Source organism: Anguilla rostrata, chromosome 3 (assembly GCF_018555375.3).
Source record: "Anguilla rostrata isolate EN2019 chromosome 3, ASM1855537v3, whole genome shotgun sequence".
Lineage (NCBI taxonomy): Eukaryota > Metazoa > Chordata > Actinopteri > Anguilliformes > Anguillidae > Anguilla > Anguilla rostrata.
In genome coordinates this window covers 36,278,051-36,293,361 of record NC_057935.1, presented here as the reverse complement: position 1 = coordinate 36,293,361, position 15,311 = coordinate 36,278,051, and the positions used below count along the sequence as shown (strand labels likewise).

General features: G+C 39.9%; 1 protein-coding gene across 1 annotated transcript in view; it reads right to left on the bottom strand.

Moving 5' to 3' along the window:
- Nucleotides 1–15,311, bottom strand: part of ttn.2 (titin, tandem duplicate 2) — a 202,618-nt gene that overhangs the window by 58,913 nt on the left and 128,394 nt on the right. The window contains exons 158-175 of the mRNA XM_064327343.1: nt 14,921–15,223; nt 14,530–14,811; nt 12,386–12,685; nt 11,967–12,269; nt 11,559–11,867; nt 11,184–11,465; nt 10,765–11,064; nt 10,374–10,667; nt 6,648–9,614; nt 4,528–4,848; nt 4,136–4,420; nt 3,200–3,499; nt 2,763–3,110; nt 2,394–2,669; nt 1,999–2,298; nt 1,608–1,910; nt 1,205–1,504; nt 775–1,062 (exon numbers count right to left, since the gene is read on the bottom strand). Of these exons, the coding sequence (XP_064183413.1) occupies nt 775–1,062; nt 1,205–1,504; nt 1,608–1,910; nt 1,999–2,298; nt 2,394–2,669; nt 2,763–3,110; nt 3,200–3,499; nt 4,136–4,420; nt 4,528–4,848; nt 6,648–9,614; nt 10,374–10,667; nt 10,765–11,064; nt 11,184–11,465; nt 11,559–11,867; nt 11,967–12,269; nt 12,386–12,685; nt 14,530–14,811; nt 14,921–15,223 (8,061 nt within the window). The remainder of the gene's footprint in view (nt 1–774; nt 1,063–1,204; nt 1,505–1,607; nt 1,911–1,998; nt 2,299–2,393; nt 2,670–2,762; nt 3,111–3,199; nt 3,500–4,135; nt 4,421–4,527; nt 4,849–6,647; nt 9,615–10,373; nt 10,668–10,764; nt 11,065–11,183; nt 11,466–11,558; nt 11,868–11,966; nt 12,270–12,385; nt 12,686–14,529; nt 14,812–14,920; nt 15,224–15,311) is intronic.

Below are 15,311 nucleotides of genomic sequence, written 5' to 3'. Positions count from 1 at the left end.
GCCAGTCATTTAAAAATATTTAATGAGAATAAACTCGCCCTTGGTCACCCTCTTCTAAGAACGTAAGCCTTATTAGCAATTAGCATCTATTGCCCACTGTTTCCTGACTTGGCAACTAAAATCTATTTCAAACCAAACATGATTAGTAAAATTGGCCACTACAATCTTGTCAGCTAAAATCATGCATATTAGGTGTATGTAATCATATGTGTCTTGTAGTTGAAATGGTTAGTAGCATACATTGCATGTCAGTCTATATTCCTAGTATTGCAGTGGTTCCGCTACATTCACGTAGTGATGGCCAGCTGCTACATGATTCTGACTGCCACTGCCAGAGAAGTGCATAAAATTATCAGTTTTCTCATCAATGGCTGTCATCGTTACTGTGTGCAGCACTGCTCTGACAGGCGTTTAGTGGCATGTTCCTCAATGCACAGCCTTGAAGTAACAAGTCGATCAGAAGTAACAAGCCTTTCAGGCACATTTGCTTGTTTATCCAAGATTTCCCAGAGAGCGCCTTTTGAACCATCGTAGCACCTTATCACAAGAACAAACGTCATGCTTATCCTGCTTTACGCAGTAGCATTTATGAAACAAGTGCACCTTGAGACTCAGTGAAAGTAGACAGAGAGCGAGGAAGGGAGATGAGCAAGTATATATTGTTTAATATACTGGAACGTACTTTTGATAGACCTTATAGAGTAATATAAAATTGTAAAAACATAGTATGACATGGGACCTTTAATACGAATGTACTCCCTTGCCTGTACTTACCCAGAACTTGCAGCTGAATTTCGGCTGATTTAGAGCCACTTTCATTTTCTGCCAGAATAGCGTACTCTCCTGTCTCTCTTCTTGTCACTGATGACAACTCCAGGAGGAACAGATGTCTTTTCTGTGACATTTTCAGACCTTCAACAGGCTTTAATACCTCTCCATTCCTCTTCCATGTAACAGTTGGCATTGGTTTTCCAAAAACTTCAGCCTCAAGACAAACATTCACTCCAGCTTTTACAGGCAAAAGCCTCTTCATATGAAGCCCAATCTCCACTCTTGGTGGGACTAAAATGCAAAAGTAAAAAATTAATTATGATAATATAAATGATAATTTCTGTCAAAAGTATTGAAAGACTCAATGCATTTGACAGCTATCAGAATTTGGTTTTAATAGTTTTTTGTGTCTTTAAAGGACAATTGATCTTACCATTTTCTGCTGAGACAAGGACTGGATCAGAGAGTTCAGATGGTCGACTGATGTTTACTGCTGTCTTTGCAATAATTCTGAACTGGTACTGGGCTCCCTCTTCCAGCCCTGATGCAGTGTATTCTTCTCTGGGGACATTTTGGACGCTTGTGTTGCAGCGTATCCATTTCTCTTCAGGAATCCTCATGGCTTCAACATAATATCCAATGAGTTTGCTGCCACCATCATGTTTTGGCCTGCTCCAGACTAGACTAACTGAATTCTTGGTCACATCAATAACTTCTGGTTTTCCAGGTGCATCTGCAGTAGAAAAGCAAAGACAGAATTGGTCATTTACCCATGTGAAGTTATATATAATATTGAAGATCAGAACAGAAATAGGGATAAAAGGGCAATTACATACCAACAGCCGTTCTTGCTGTAACAAATTCTGTCTTTTTGCTTGGTTTACCCTGTCCAGCACGATTAATGGCCGAAACCCTGAAGGTATATTCCAGGCCTTCAATGAGGCCAGCACAGGGGTACTCAGTGGTACGTACAACGGTGTCATTTGCCTTAACCCAGAGAAGGCTGTTTCTCTCTTTACGTTCAACGTAGTACCCAGTGATAGGACTGCCACCATCGGATTCTGGTCTGTCCCAGGCCACAAACATGCAGTCCTTGTTGACTTTGCTGATGCGGCAGTTCAGAGGTTCACCAGGGACATCTGAAAATACATACATACAAATAAAAATCTGCATTTCTTCTGTGTGCAAAACTTTTATTTTACATCTGTTCATAGGACCAGAGCTCACCAAATGGGAATTTAGCAATCATCCTTTCAGATGCAATAGGGTCTGAAATTCCATAGCGGTTCTCAGCACGAACACGGAACGTATACTCCTTTCCGGGGACGAGTTTTCCAACTCTGCAGCCAGTTTTCACGCAAGATGAGACAGCACTGACCCAATCTCCTCTGCTCACATCACACTTTTCCACCACATAATTAATGATGTTGCTTCCACCATCCTCAATTGGTGCTTGCCAAGAAAGTGTGCAGGCATCTGCATCCACGTCATCGATCAGAAACGGTGGCTGTGGTGGGCCAGGGATATCTGAAACGCACAATTGATAATTATAATACCTATTACCATCCATCAGTTTGAATGGAATTACTTCAGTCCAGATTAAACTTGTTTAGGGTACTCACCCAGAATGGTGATCTTCAATGTCTCATCAGCTTTTCCAGTGCTATTCTCAGCAGAGAGGGTGTACTGACCACTATCAGTTCTTGAAACCTCTTTAATAATGAGCACACAACAGTTCTGGGATTTGTGCACTGTAAGACGACTAGATGAAACCACCTCCTCTTCTCCTTTCACCCATTTACAGATTGGCGCTGGCTTTCCAGACACAAGCGCCTCTACTCTCAGTTTTGCACCAGCTTTTGCAGTCACAACATCAGGCATAATAATCTTAGGTGGCACTGAAAAGTATTATTAAGGAAATATGCAGTTATTAACAAAAAAAACAAAACCAAAAGGAATATAGAAAAACACTTTTGAAAGGATATACTTACACATTTGCTCCTTGACCTCTACGGCATCCTTAGTTTCTGTGGGCAGACTGCAACCCATTATGTTTCTTGCTGCAACTCTGAATTTGTATTTTTTGCCCTCCTTCAGCCCAACAAGAGAAATTCGTAGATCTTTTACAACAGAGTATGGTGTCCATAGTTCTATTGGTTTAACTTCCAACTTCTCCGGTTGGCCTTCCTCAGGTTCCTTAGGAGGAATAACCTCCAGATAATCAACTACATAACCATCAATCTTGGCTCCTCCATCCCTCAGTGGAGGTATCCATCCGAGAGAAACACTACTCTTTGTAATTTCCAGTACATCAATTTTCATTGGTGGGTCAGGCTTACCTGTAAAAAGAAATTAAGAATTAAAGAAAGTGCTATGGAAATAAAATTACAAAATGTGTTTCTTCACCAAAAATGAGTAGTATACTTACTGATAGGATCAGATGCCAGATAAGACCTAGGAGTATCCTTTGGTACACCGGGGCCATACTCGTTAACTGCAGTGACTCTGAAATTGTATTCTGTGCCTGGTACAAGATTGCTCAATTTGAAGGCTGTCTCCTTCACATCATTCTTGACTGTTGCCCAAGTCTTTCTGTCAATTTCTCGCTTCTCAACTATATAGTGTGTTACTTCGCTACCACCATCACTGTCAGGGGCAGACCAAGAGAGCTGGCAGGATGTCATTGTCATATCACTGACTTCTAGGCCAGATACAGGACCAGGAGTGTCTGTCAAAGGAAATATGTATTTGCTTATTTTCATGTGGTTTCACAGATTTTACGTGCAGTGACAATGGATCTACAAACCAAGATGGGACATATAAATGAATACACATGCAGGAAGTGAACAAAGAATGGAAACACCAATGTAAAGCTGCATAACAGTAATTTGGCCCACTGACTTCAAACTGGTTGTTCTTGTCCCTGGTTGAACGACTAACTAGCTGCCTTACACTGAATTAATGCACATTGCAAGCATATACTCTCTCCCCCATGATGATGTCTTTCCTTCAGTTTCATACTCACATCACCTTGAACAGCCTTGTTCATGAAACACCAGCAAGTTGAACTGTCTTAGTCAATGAAGCTCTAGCCAAAATCACCTAATCACAATATCTGAGGCCTCACCCTCTTACAATCGACTATAATTATAGGCAACTAGGCTTGTCCACTCTTTTTATACAGGAAACATTGCATGCTGGTATGTCTAATTTAATTACTGTGGAAACCACACCTCCGTGGTAGCCTCTGCTTTGCATACATGTGCCCCTCAGTTACCCAGGCACCCCTTTTGTTCAGTACATGTACTTAACAATAAATTTGTAAGTTACTAAATAACCTATAAATAGCCTTCATATGACCTACCTAGTATTTTGACATTCACAAACACAGCCTTCTCCCCAGCTGGGTTGGAAACTGTAAGGGAATATTTTCCAGAATCATCACGTGTGGTTACAGGGATGACAAGGAAAGTCATTGTGTCAATCAGATCCACCTGGCCCTTCCTGACAACATTATCAATTCCCATTCTTCTCCAGGCTACATTAGGAGTTGGTCTTCCTTTGATTGTGGCACAGAGTCTGATAGGACATCCAGCTCTGAGAGTAAGACCCTTTCTAAGGTTGGCATCTAAATCAATTTCAGGTGTCTCTGAAAGTGTTAAGACAATAAAAGGAAATTAGTAAGGTGATAAACATATACTGGTAAACATTTTTATATTGAAAAGCTGTTTACTTCATTGTGGAAAAGTAACTCACCAAGTATTTCCCTGGGTGAGACTGCTTCTGGAAGATCCGCAGGTTGGCCTAATCCAACTTGATTTTGTGCAGAGACTCGGAATTCATACTCTAGTTTCTCATCCAGACTTGTGACAGTGAATTCTGTTGTGGATAACTGAGCAGCAACATTGCATCTCTTCCAGCTCTCCTCTGCCTTCTTACCCGAAGCCTTAAGTCTCATTTCAACCACATATCCAATAATTGGAGCCCCGCCATCATATGCAGGTTTTTTCCAACCAAGTGTGATTGATGTCTTTGTGCTGTCACAAACCCTCAAATTGACTGGGGGGCCAGGAGGTTCTGCGAAGATCAAGCAATATATATATATTTATATATACATGCAGTTTATTCCACACACTTTATATAGGCTACAGGTTAAATTGCGAGGCCTTTAAAAATTAATAAAAATTAAAACTAAAATAAAAAATTTATGAATAAACTTTAAGTGTGGTTGCTTCAGCAGTTATTTAGTTGTTACCAGATGAAAGTAGATGCTCTTGTGATCTCACTAGACGCAGACCATGTCGAATGGCGATATATTTTTATACCTTATATAAATTCAGTCTTGGTGAGAACTTTATCTGGAGGGTTCTCTACAGTCCTCTTGCTGAAATATTTGTGGTATTAGTGGTGTGAGGCAGGGCAGTCCACTCTCTCCCCTGTTGTTCACGTTAGTTAAAGAGCCAATATCTGAGGTGATTATGACAGACCCTGCCACACATGGTTTAATTATAGTTGGAAAACAACACAAGATCAGTCTATATGCTGACAATGTTTTATTATTCTGTCTATATCAACCTCCAGCTTTATGAGCATTATTACTAAATTTAGGACCTTGTCAGGCTACAGAATTAATTTTAACATCCCTAAAAACCCATCACCCTTCCCTTTTAAGTGGTCACCGACATGTTTTCTATATTTAGGAATTATTTGTAACACCCAATTTCAGCGAACGTTTTAAAGTAAATTTACTTCCTTGTTTGATCACATTAAACTGGACACGAAGAGATGAAATACTCCCCTATTTTCTTGGTTAGGCCGCATTGTACTTTTGAAAATGAGCATTCTTCCAAGTCTGCTGTACTCTATCCAGATAATCCCAATCCTCTTCTGACATAAAACTGGATAGCTGGTTCAGTACATTTATATGGGCTAAAAACAAATCTTCTGCGTGTCAAGGGAGGCCTAATTCTCCCTTTTGTTAACAAATATCAACTAAGTGCCCGTTTATGCTTTATAGCCTATTAGATACATAAAGACTCTTCTTTTTCAAGGTTTGATATCGAAGCTTCACAGTCAAACTATCCTTTATGCAACCTGGTATTTCTTCAACATTGGATAACTGTCAGAGGATGCTGTAATAATCCCATTGTCATCAACACTGTTAGATGACAATGGGATTTCTCTAAAACTATTAGTTCATGTATTAGAGTGAGGTCATGCTGCCAGACAGCTCTGCCTGGCCTGCTGCTAGGAGTAACAACAGCAACAGGTTATAACGGTTAATTCACAAAACCATGCGGATATGTGTATAAAAAGAAAATATTATATTTCCGGCAAATATGTTAGTTGCAACACGTTACATACTGTGTAGCCCAGCATTTCTGTGGCTAGTGGTGCAGTATTTATTATGTTTGGAAATAAAAACATAGTATTATTAACGCTATATAGATTAGAATGAATGACGCAGCCAGGTAGCTTCACGATCTGGGTGGCTAATTCTCATTCTCTATGGGAATACAAAAACTTTAATTATTTGAACAACTATTTGGAATTTAAAAATTCTGTGTACACACTGATCTGAGCCAAGCTGAATATTATAAAGTTGGAATGGCATGTCTAGCTTAAAAGGTGTAGGAGGAGAAGTATGCAAAAATTTAGCTGGAAAGGAAACAATAAGTAGCTAGAAGTAATGTGAGAGAACAGGCGGGTAGCTGAAGCAACCACACTAATTATTCAGCTGAAGACTGCTGTATTTTTCCATATCTTGCTCTCTTCATCCAAATGCACAACATGGCCACAAAAAAACAAGCAATAAAACTATTTAATGGTAACTCTAATAGATAATGAATTCTACTAAGTGTTGAATTTGTACATACCAACTGGATCCTTAGCAGTGACAGATCTGGATGGTTTGCTTGGGTCTCCCACTCCAATTTCGTTTTCAGCCTTGACGCGGAACTGATATTCATGGTTAGGAATCAAGTTGGTAACATTAAAGTGTGTCTGTGGGATTGCATCTTTTATGACTGGAGACCATCGGATAGCGTGTCGTTCTTTTCTTTCCAGAATATAACCTGTGATTGGCTTCCCGCCGTCATTCTCTGGAGTTGACCATGATACTGTCATTTCTTCCTTTCCGATCTTGGTGACCTCTGGCGGATCTGGAGGGCCAGGTCTGTTGAACTGTGTCCTGGCAATGATGGCATCACTCTCCACTGCAGGGCCAGTCCCCATTTTATTCTCTGCTCGCACTCTGAAGATGTATTCATTTCCTTCCACAAGGCGAGTCACATTAGCACAGTTGGTAATCACTGCTGTTGAGTGTATGGACCATACCATTCTCTTTGTCTCACATTTCTCCAGAATGTAGTTCAAAATTTCACAGCCACCATTATCCTCTGGAGGATCCCAAGTTAACTTACAGCGGTCAACAGAAATGCCAGACACTGCCAAATCTTTGACAGGACCAGGTTTATCAAGCACATTCACCGTGGCATGAGCTGTGCAGCTTCCTGCAGAGTTTTTGGCAGTAATCACATATTTCCCACTGTCACTACGTTTGGAGTTAGTCATAAGGAATTTGGAGAAATCTGCACCTGTTTCAACATGAAGTCTAGGGCTTTTAATGTCATCTGATTCATCACCCTTCGTCCACTTAACCTCTGGTTGGGGTTTTCCTTTGAGTCCAGCTTCAATTCTGATTGAATCACCAGCCTTTACCACAAGGGTTCCAACTAACTTGACATCAAGCTGTGGTTCCAGTAATTCTTCTTTGATTAGTGTCTCAGCTGTTGTCACCCAATTACTCTCTCCTGCTTCATTTTTTGTTTGTACCCTGAACTGGTATATTTGATTTTCAATACACCTGTCAGCCATGAAGTATGTTTCTTTAATTGCACCTTTATGCAGTCTTTCCCATTCATCTGCTTCTTTTGGTTTCTTTTCCACATGATAGCCAAGATTGCGGCTGCCACCATCATTGTCTGGTTTTTTCCATTTGAGGAAGGCAAATGTCTTTCCAATTTCAGTTATTTGGAAGTTTTCAGGCTCACCTGGCTTCTCAACTGGATCAACAGCAAGAACTGGAGTTTTTGTCTCTACACCTGGTCCTACACCACACTTGTTCTCTGCACTAACTCGGAAGAAATATTCACAATTTTCCATAAGTGGTGCCTTCATAAGGCGTTTGGTACAATCAGAGGAGACCACTGACCAACCCCTCTGGCTGGGTTGCCGGCACTCAATAATATAATTTGTAATTTCAGTACCTCCATTGTCTTCTGGATTCTCCCATGATACCATGCAAGAATCTTTACTCACGTAAGCTGTCTTCAGATTCTGACAAGGTCCTGGTGAGTCAAGCACATTCACTATAGTAGTAGCTTGTGCTTGTCCACTGCTATTTTTTGCCTGAATGGCATACTTTCCATAATCTGCTCTTGTTGCTTCTTGGATAATTAGTTCAACAGTAGGGAAGTTGGCCTTCATTTCAGTTCGCTTGTCTCTACCTAGAACCCTTGCATCCTTACTCCAAGTAATTTCTGGATCAGGTCTACCTTTAACTCGAGCTACTAGGTTTATAATCTGTCCAGCTCTCACGGTCAAAAGATCCCTGCATGCAATATCAACACTGATTTCAGGAGGAACAAGAATATCCTTAGCAAGTACAGTTTCAACAAGGTCTCTTGGCTCTCCATCACCAACCTTGTTAGAAGCTCTTACACGGAACCTGTATTCTGTACCTTCAACTAGACCTGGTACTCTAAACGCACACTGCTTAATAAGATCCTGATTGATTCTCTCCCACTGAGCACCTCCTGATTTCTGGCACTCGACAACATAGCCTAAAATGGGACTGCCTCCATCTCTCAAAGGTTTTGTCCAAACTAGGTCTGCATATGTTTTGCTCCAATCCTTCAGTTTGAGGTTGCATGGAGGTCCTGGGCGAGCGACAGGACGAACTACCTTAATTGGGACAGATGGGGGAGAAGGTTCACTGATGCCAGCAACATTTTCAGCAAAAACTCTGAACTCATAGCTGTTGCCCTCAAAAAGCCCACATATTCTGTATTTGACATCTAAGACAGGAGTTTTATTCACACGAATCCATTTGCCTGTTAGTTCTCTGCGTTCAACAATGTAGCCACTGACTGGACTTCCGCCATCTGTTAATGGCTCAGCCCAATGTATAGTCACAGCATTTTCTGTGATGTCAGAAGCCTCTGGCTGTCCCGGAGCACCAGGTGGGTCATACAGAAATTTGGCAATAGTTGGTTGACTTTCAAGTGGTGCACCTATGCCAATCTTGTTCTCTGCACGAATACGGACAACATATTCACGTCCCTTTTCCAAACGTGAAACTTTAGCTGTTGTACTCAGACTTCCAGAGCTCACAACTCCCCATGGCTCCCATGGTTTCTTGCAGTCTTTCTTCTCAACAATGTAATTCATTAATGGGGTTCCTCCATCATCCTTGGGATGGCGCCAGTTGATAAGCATATGATCAGGAGTAACCTCAAGGATGTTCACAGGGCCAACAGGTGCATCTGGGACATCAAGCACAGTTGCATGCAATGCAACTGTCTTGCTTCCGGCAGGGTTTGCTACTGTAAGAAGATACTCTCCAGTGTCCGCTCTTGTGCACTCACTAATGCTGAGGACTGTTGACATGCCATCCGTCTCTACTTTAAACTTGCCTTCACTTTTGATTTCATTACCATCAGTGATCCATTTTGCAGTAGGGATGGGTATGCCTTTCATTATTGCAGGGAGAATGATTGTAGTTCCAGCTTTCACAACGATGCCTTCAATTAGTTTTACATCCACTTCAATACTTGGTGGCACTACAAAAAAGATAAACAGATTAGTTCTGCATCTATTTGTAATTGCTGTTGCTTTCCCTATGGTGTCAGTGCTTTGAAAACCAATAAAATAATTAAATATATTTTTTGTTTTAACGATTATAATCTTTCATATAAATGTTGTACCAATTTCTCAGTTTCTTTAACTTCTTCCTACATTAATAAAACAGAATACATTTCCTCAAATTTCAAAATGGAATATCAGACCTCAATTGGGAAAAACCATGGGTCCTTAAAAATATTTACCTAATCAATAATAAAAGAAAGTATCCCTTAAAATATTATAAAACTGCTATCCAGTAAAATAAAATATTTACAACTTTGAGCTGACTTTCTTTTTACCCCCCAACTCCACAAATGAACATCTATTTTGGTTTTACCCATACAGCTCTTCATTCTAGTCTCACTTTTGTCTGCCCATAAGTAGTAAGCTAAAAGAAAATCAGAAGAATGTATAAGTGAGGGCCTACTGGGTAGAGTATGGGATAAATCAAGGTAGGAATAAGCAAAAGGTTAATATACAGGTACTTTTCTCCACCTCAAAATTGTTGATTTTTTATTTTTCTAATTTTTAGTTATCTTTTTTTTTCTCACCAGCAATGAGGAGAAAAACATTTTCTCATCAAGATACCGATTAACCATTTGTACTCTTAAATCCTCTACAGCACTCTGTCACTCCTGAACTTTGCACAATGCAGTAGTCCTCCAGAACTAGGGAGTGGTGAGGAAAAAAAAACTCACCAAGTTTCCCTTGACAGAGTATTGGTATTGTGGAATCTGGACGGCTCAGGCCAATGGCATTCTGCGCTTTTACACGGAATCTGTAGGTTTTCCCCTCTTCAAGTCCAGTGACATGGCTTGCTGGATTGCTGACAGTTTTGAAGGTGGTCCAATCTTTGGTTCCGTCCTCTTGGTATTCAACTAAGAATCCAGTAATTTCACTGCCTCCTGTGCGATCTGGCCACTCCCATTCAAGCCAGACTTCAGTTTTCTCTGCGTCTACATGATGCAAATTCTTCGGTGGACCAGGAGGGTCTGAAAATGGACATGGAAAATTAAATTTTTGATTAAAGGATTAACATATATACCACATTATAAAAAACAAAGAGTAGCTATCATGTGCAATACTCACAGAGAGGATCAACAGCTTTGATGGGCTTAGTTGTTGTAACAAATCCACTTCTTCCAAACTGGTTTTCAGCAGCAACACGGAACAAATACTGCGTGCCTTCCATCAAGTAATTTGCCATCAAGCTAAGTTTTTTGGATGATGCACACATTGGCACCCACTCATCAGATGCCACATCTTTCTTCTGTACCACATAGTGGGAAATGACAGCACCTCCATTATCCTCTGGCTCTTTCCATGTAAGATAAGCTGATTCACTTGTAATCTCGGAAACCGCAAGATTCTGGGGTGGACCAGGTTTATCTGTGCCACAAAATATAGAAAATATAATGATCTTTAGTATAGCTCCAGTACAGCTACAAGTGAAAGTGTAACTGTTAATGAAACATACACTATTCCAACACATTTTATTATAAACCTACCTAAGACAAGTACAGTGCATGTGGCCGTTTTTGATCCAGCTGCATTTTCAACAGTTATTGTATAATCGCCACAGTCCAAACGGGCACAGTTTTTGATTTCTAGTTTGCTTCCTGTGCCAGTGACCTGAATGGCAGCATTGGGTGGAACATCCGCACCATTCTTCTTCCATGTTACTGTGGGGAATGGCATGCCCTTGATCCCAGCACTGAGAGTGATGAGGGACCCTACCATGGAAAGATGATCTCGAACCATATTGGCATGAAGCAGCAGCTCTGGAGGCTCTGTTGGTTCGAAAGGTGATGTTATTGTAGAACATAAACATACATAAAATGTAAATATTTTGTGTATATAAATATATGCACTGTCAAAATTACCAAGTCTGTCCTGCACTTTAACTGGCTCCTTGACATAGGCAGGCTCAGAAGAACCAGCAGCATTCACAGCCATGATTCTAAACCTGTAAAGTTTACCATCTTCAAGGTTCAGGACTTTAAATTTTGTTTCTGGGCATGACTCCGGAGTCTGATTTGCTTTAGTCCATGCTTCCTCGCCAACCTTCTGATACTCAACAAGGTAACCAAAGATTTTGCCCTTGCCATCATGGCGGGGTGGGCGCCAGGACAGACTCACAGAATCCTTAGTGTTATCCACAGCTTCTGGGAGCACAGGAGGACCTGGGAGAACTATAAGAATGACATTTTTTTGTTAAGCCTTGACAGGTTCAGTGTTTTGTCCACAGTGCCATGCATCTCAAAAAGATCTTAAAATGGAATGACACTTACCAATTGGATCTTTAGCTAATATAGGCTTAGATGGGGGACTAGGATCACCAATACCCATTTCATTCTCTGCTGTGACACGGAACTCATATTCACAGCCTTCAGTAAGATCTTGAACCCTGAATTGAGTGTCCGGATAGATAGGGTCCCTCGTGGCGCGTGACCATCTCTTCGATCCAGTCTCCTTCATCTCCAAAATGTAATTAGTAATGGGTTTGCCACCATCACGAGGTCGGTTCCAAAGCACCAGTGCTGAATCGTGGTATACCTCCTTCACATCGGGCTGCTCTGGTGCTTCAGGCACTCCTTTTACATAAGACAGACAATGAAATTGGCCAATTAAAAATGTGTTCAATTCAAAATATGATTTATAGTGATAAGACTGATAAATTACATGCAATTTTCTAAAAGGTTGCACATACTAAATCGATCTTTGGCTTTCATTTCTTCTGAATCCAGGGGGTCACTAATACCATACATGTTCTCGGCACATATTCTCATGACATACTCTTTTCCCTCAACCAATTTAGGCACTTTGCATGTTGTCTTTGTGGTGGCAGATGTCACGTGCATCCAAATATCCCTGTTAGCTTCTCTTTTCTCAATGATGTAATTAGAAATTTCTGATCCGCCATCATCAAGAGGTGGCTTCCAGGAAATGACCATGTGATCCCTGTGGACTTCCTCAAAGACAACTGGACCTTCTGGAGGCAGTGGACGGTCTGAAAACATGATGAGTTTCAATGAATAAGAAGTAAAAACTGAGGAGACAAAATTATCCATCCAGCACTCGTACAGCCAGTTCCGATTTCCCTCCTTGGTAAAAAATCCAGGCATTCACAATTATTATTATTAATAATAATATTAATAGTGATAATAATAATAGGCTGCATTTATATTGTTCATTTCATGCACTTTACAGTGAAGGGGGGCAAAGCAGTCTTTAACCACTGCCAATGTGTAGCACCAATATCACCATGCTAACTGTTTTTATCGCCACATAGAATATGGTTACAGACATGGTTAAGAAGTTGCTATGTGACATACAGCAGGAAACTAATTCTCTTTTAAATATAAATATAAAGCAATAGCATTTTATATTATATATAGTTGGTAGAAAGGCTGACCCCTTGAAAGGCCAGTAGTGCAGTAATCATTGTGGGTACATTTCTGCAAGGATTGCAAAGAATCTGTTTAGCAGCCCACATCCCCTAACTGAGGAATGTCATCCAAGTTTATTTCTGCAGTATTTTTGGTATAAAACAATCAACGTTTATATCTTTTCACAATACTGTCTCTAGTATTTAGGGAAACTAATATGTAGAGAATTATCTTGATGCAATTGCAAAAAGGAGGACATCAACCATTAGTAATTCAATGTTTACAAAATAAAAAGCTAATAATAGAATTTACCACTGAAATATTGTGGGTAGTAGTATATCATGTAATGAATTAAGATTTCTGGTAATTGGTAATAATCTGCATTCTGATGTGTTTAATGGTTATTACGTTAAAAATCAGCACGTTGTACAAACTGTACATGTGAAGCACCTTACCATTCACAATTTTCCTATTGATTGTTTGTTAGACATGTATGGAGAACTCCTGGCTTAGAAATTCTTCCATACCAAATATAGTCAATAACACCCGATAATCTAAGCTAAATGCACACAACCTAAAAGGCAATACAGTTAGCTGTCCATTTTACCTAATGGTGATACATAACGTGCTAGACGCCACTGCCTACTTCAAAGTCTACATTATTATGTTTAATTTATCGATTTCATTATTAATAGTGGAAGCTGACAGTCAAAAATAGAGCTGGCTAGCACTGCAGGTATCATGATCATAACATAAAAAGCAAAGGCTTTGGATTCACTAACCTATGTCAGTTATTCAGTTCTTATTATACATAAGTTACTATTAATATAAAATTGATAAACTCCTAAATGAAGTAAGGTCATTTTTAAATATACTTGTTCTTCAACTGTAAGATATAAGGGGCAGCCATTTCATGTGTGAATATGTATAAATACAGCTATTTAGGAAAATCATGAACTGGCAAACCTGTATCTCTTACAGCAATTACTTTTAATGATTTACTAAATATGTATATTTAGAAAAGTGAACTAGCAACCTCCCTTCAGTTTATTTCATGTAAGTAGATATAAATGCATAGTAAATTGCCAAGCAGAGTAAAAAATGACAATTAACAGTACAGCCTGTATAATCCCCAGCTGTTATAGTGCTAATCAAAGTAGCCATTGTTAAACTAATTAATGATTGCTATAAATAATTTATCAACTGACACGGTAGGCTGGCCACTAGATGATACAACACATTGCAAGAAGCAGTATTTCTGGGGGTCATTCAATAAAAAGTACTATCTGTGAGATGCGTTTGGATCATTTTGGATCTTTCCTTTTCCGCAAACATTGGGAATAAGAGCAGGGCACTCTGTAGACCCTTCAGGTACAACAGCAAAAAGATAACCGTGATATAATGGAGATATAACCAGAATGAGACAAGAGCGGTATAAAATAGTAAAAGTAAATTGAAAACTTACCAACAACAGTCACGTTGCAGATCCCTTTGCGTGAGCCAGTGCTGTTTTCTACAACCACACAATATCGACCACTGTGTTCACGCTTAGCTTTGACAATGCCCAGACACATTGTTGTTAGGGTGTTTTTGAACTTGATGTGGTCATCTGCTTTCAGCTCTTCATCATCTCTGAACCATGTAATGGATGGTGCTGGTTTTCCGGTATACCGACCTTGGAGGGCAAAAGTGTCTCCAACCCGCATAATTATTTTGTCACGGAAGTCAAGCTCAATTGTGGGAGGTTCTAAAATAAAAGTAAACAGACTTATTAAAAATGATTACAAAACCATTTTAAAACAATGAAGTGGTATAATTGTTCTGTGGATCACATGGTGAGTTCGAGCTTCACATACCAAGTTCATTCTTGCAAGTGATTGGTTTCGTACAGAAGGAGGGCTTGCCTTGACCGATTTCATTTACAGCACTGACACGGAATTCATAAGTATCACCCTCTTTGAGACCATCATAGGTATATCTCCTCTCCATCAACTTCTCCTTTGTAAGTCGGATGAATTTGTCTTTGCCAATCGGACGGGCCTCCAGAATGTACATTGTAACTTCAGAGCCACCATCATACTTAGGTGGTTTCCAAGACAAACTGACGTAGTCTTTTGTAACTGCCGTAGCGTTCAGGTCCTCAGGACGATCAGGAACAGCTATATAAAGAAACATTACATCATTTAATATGTGTATATATTACATCAATATTATGAAACTTCAAAATATCACATAAAATTATGACTA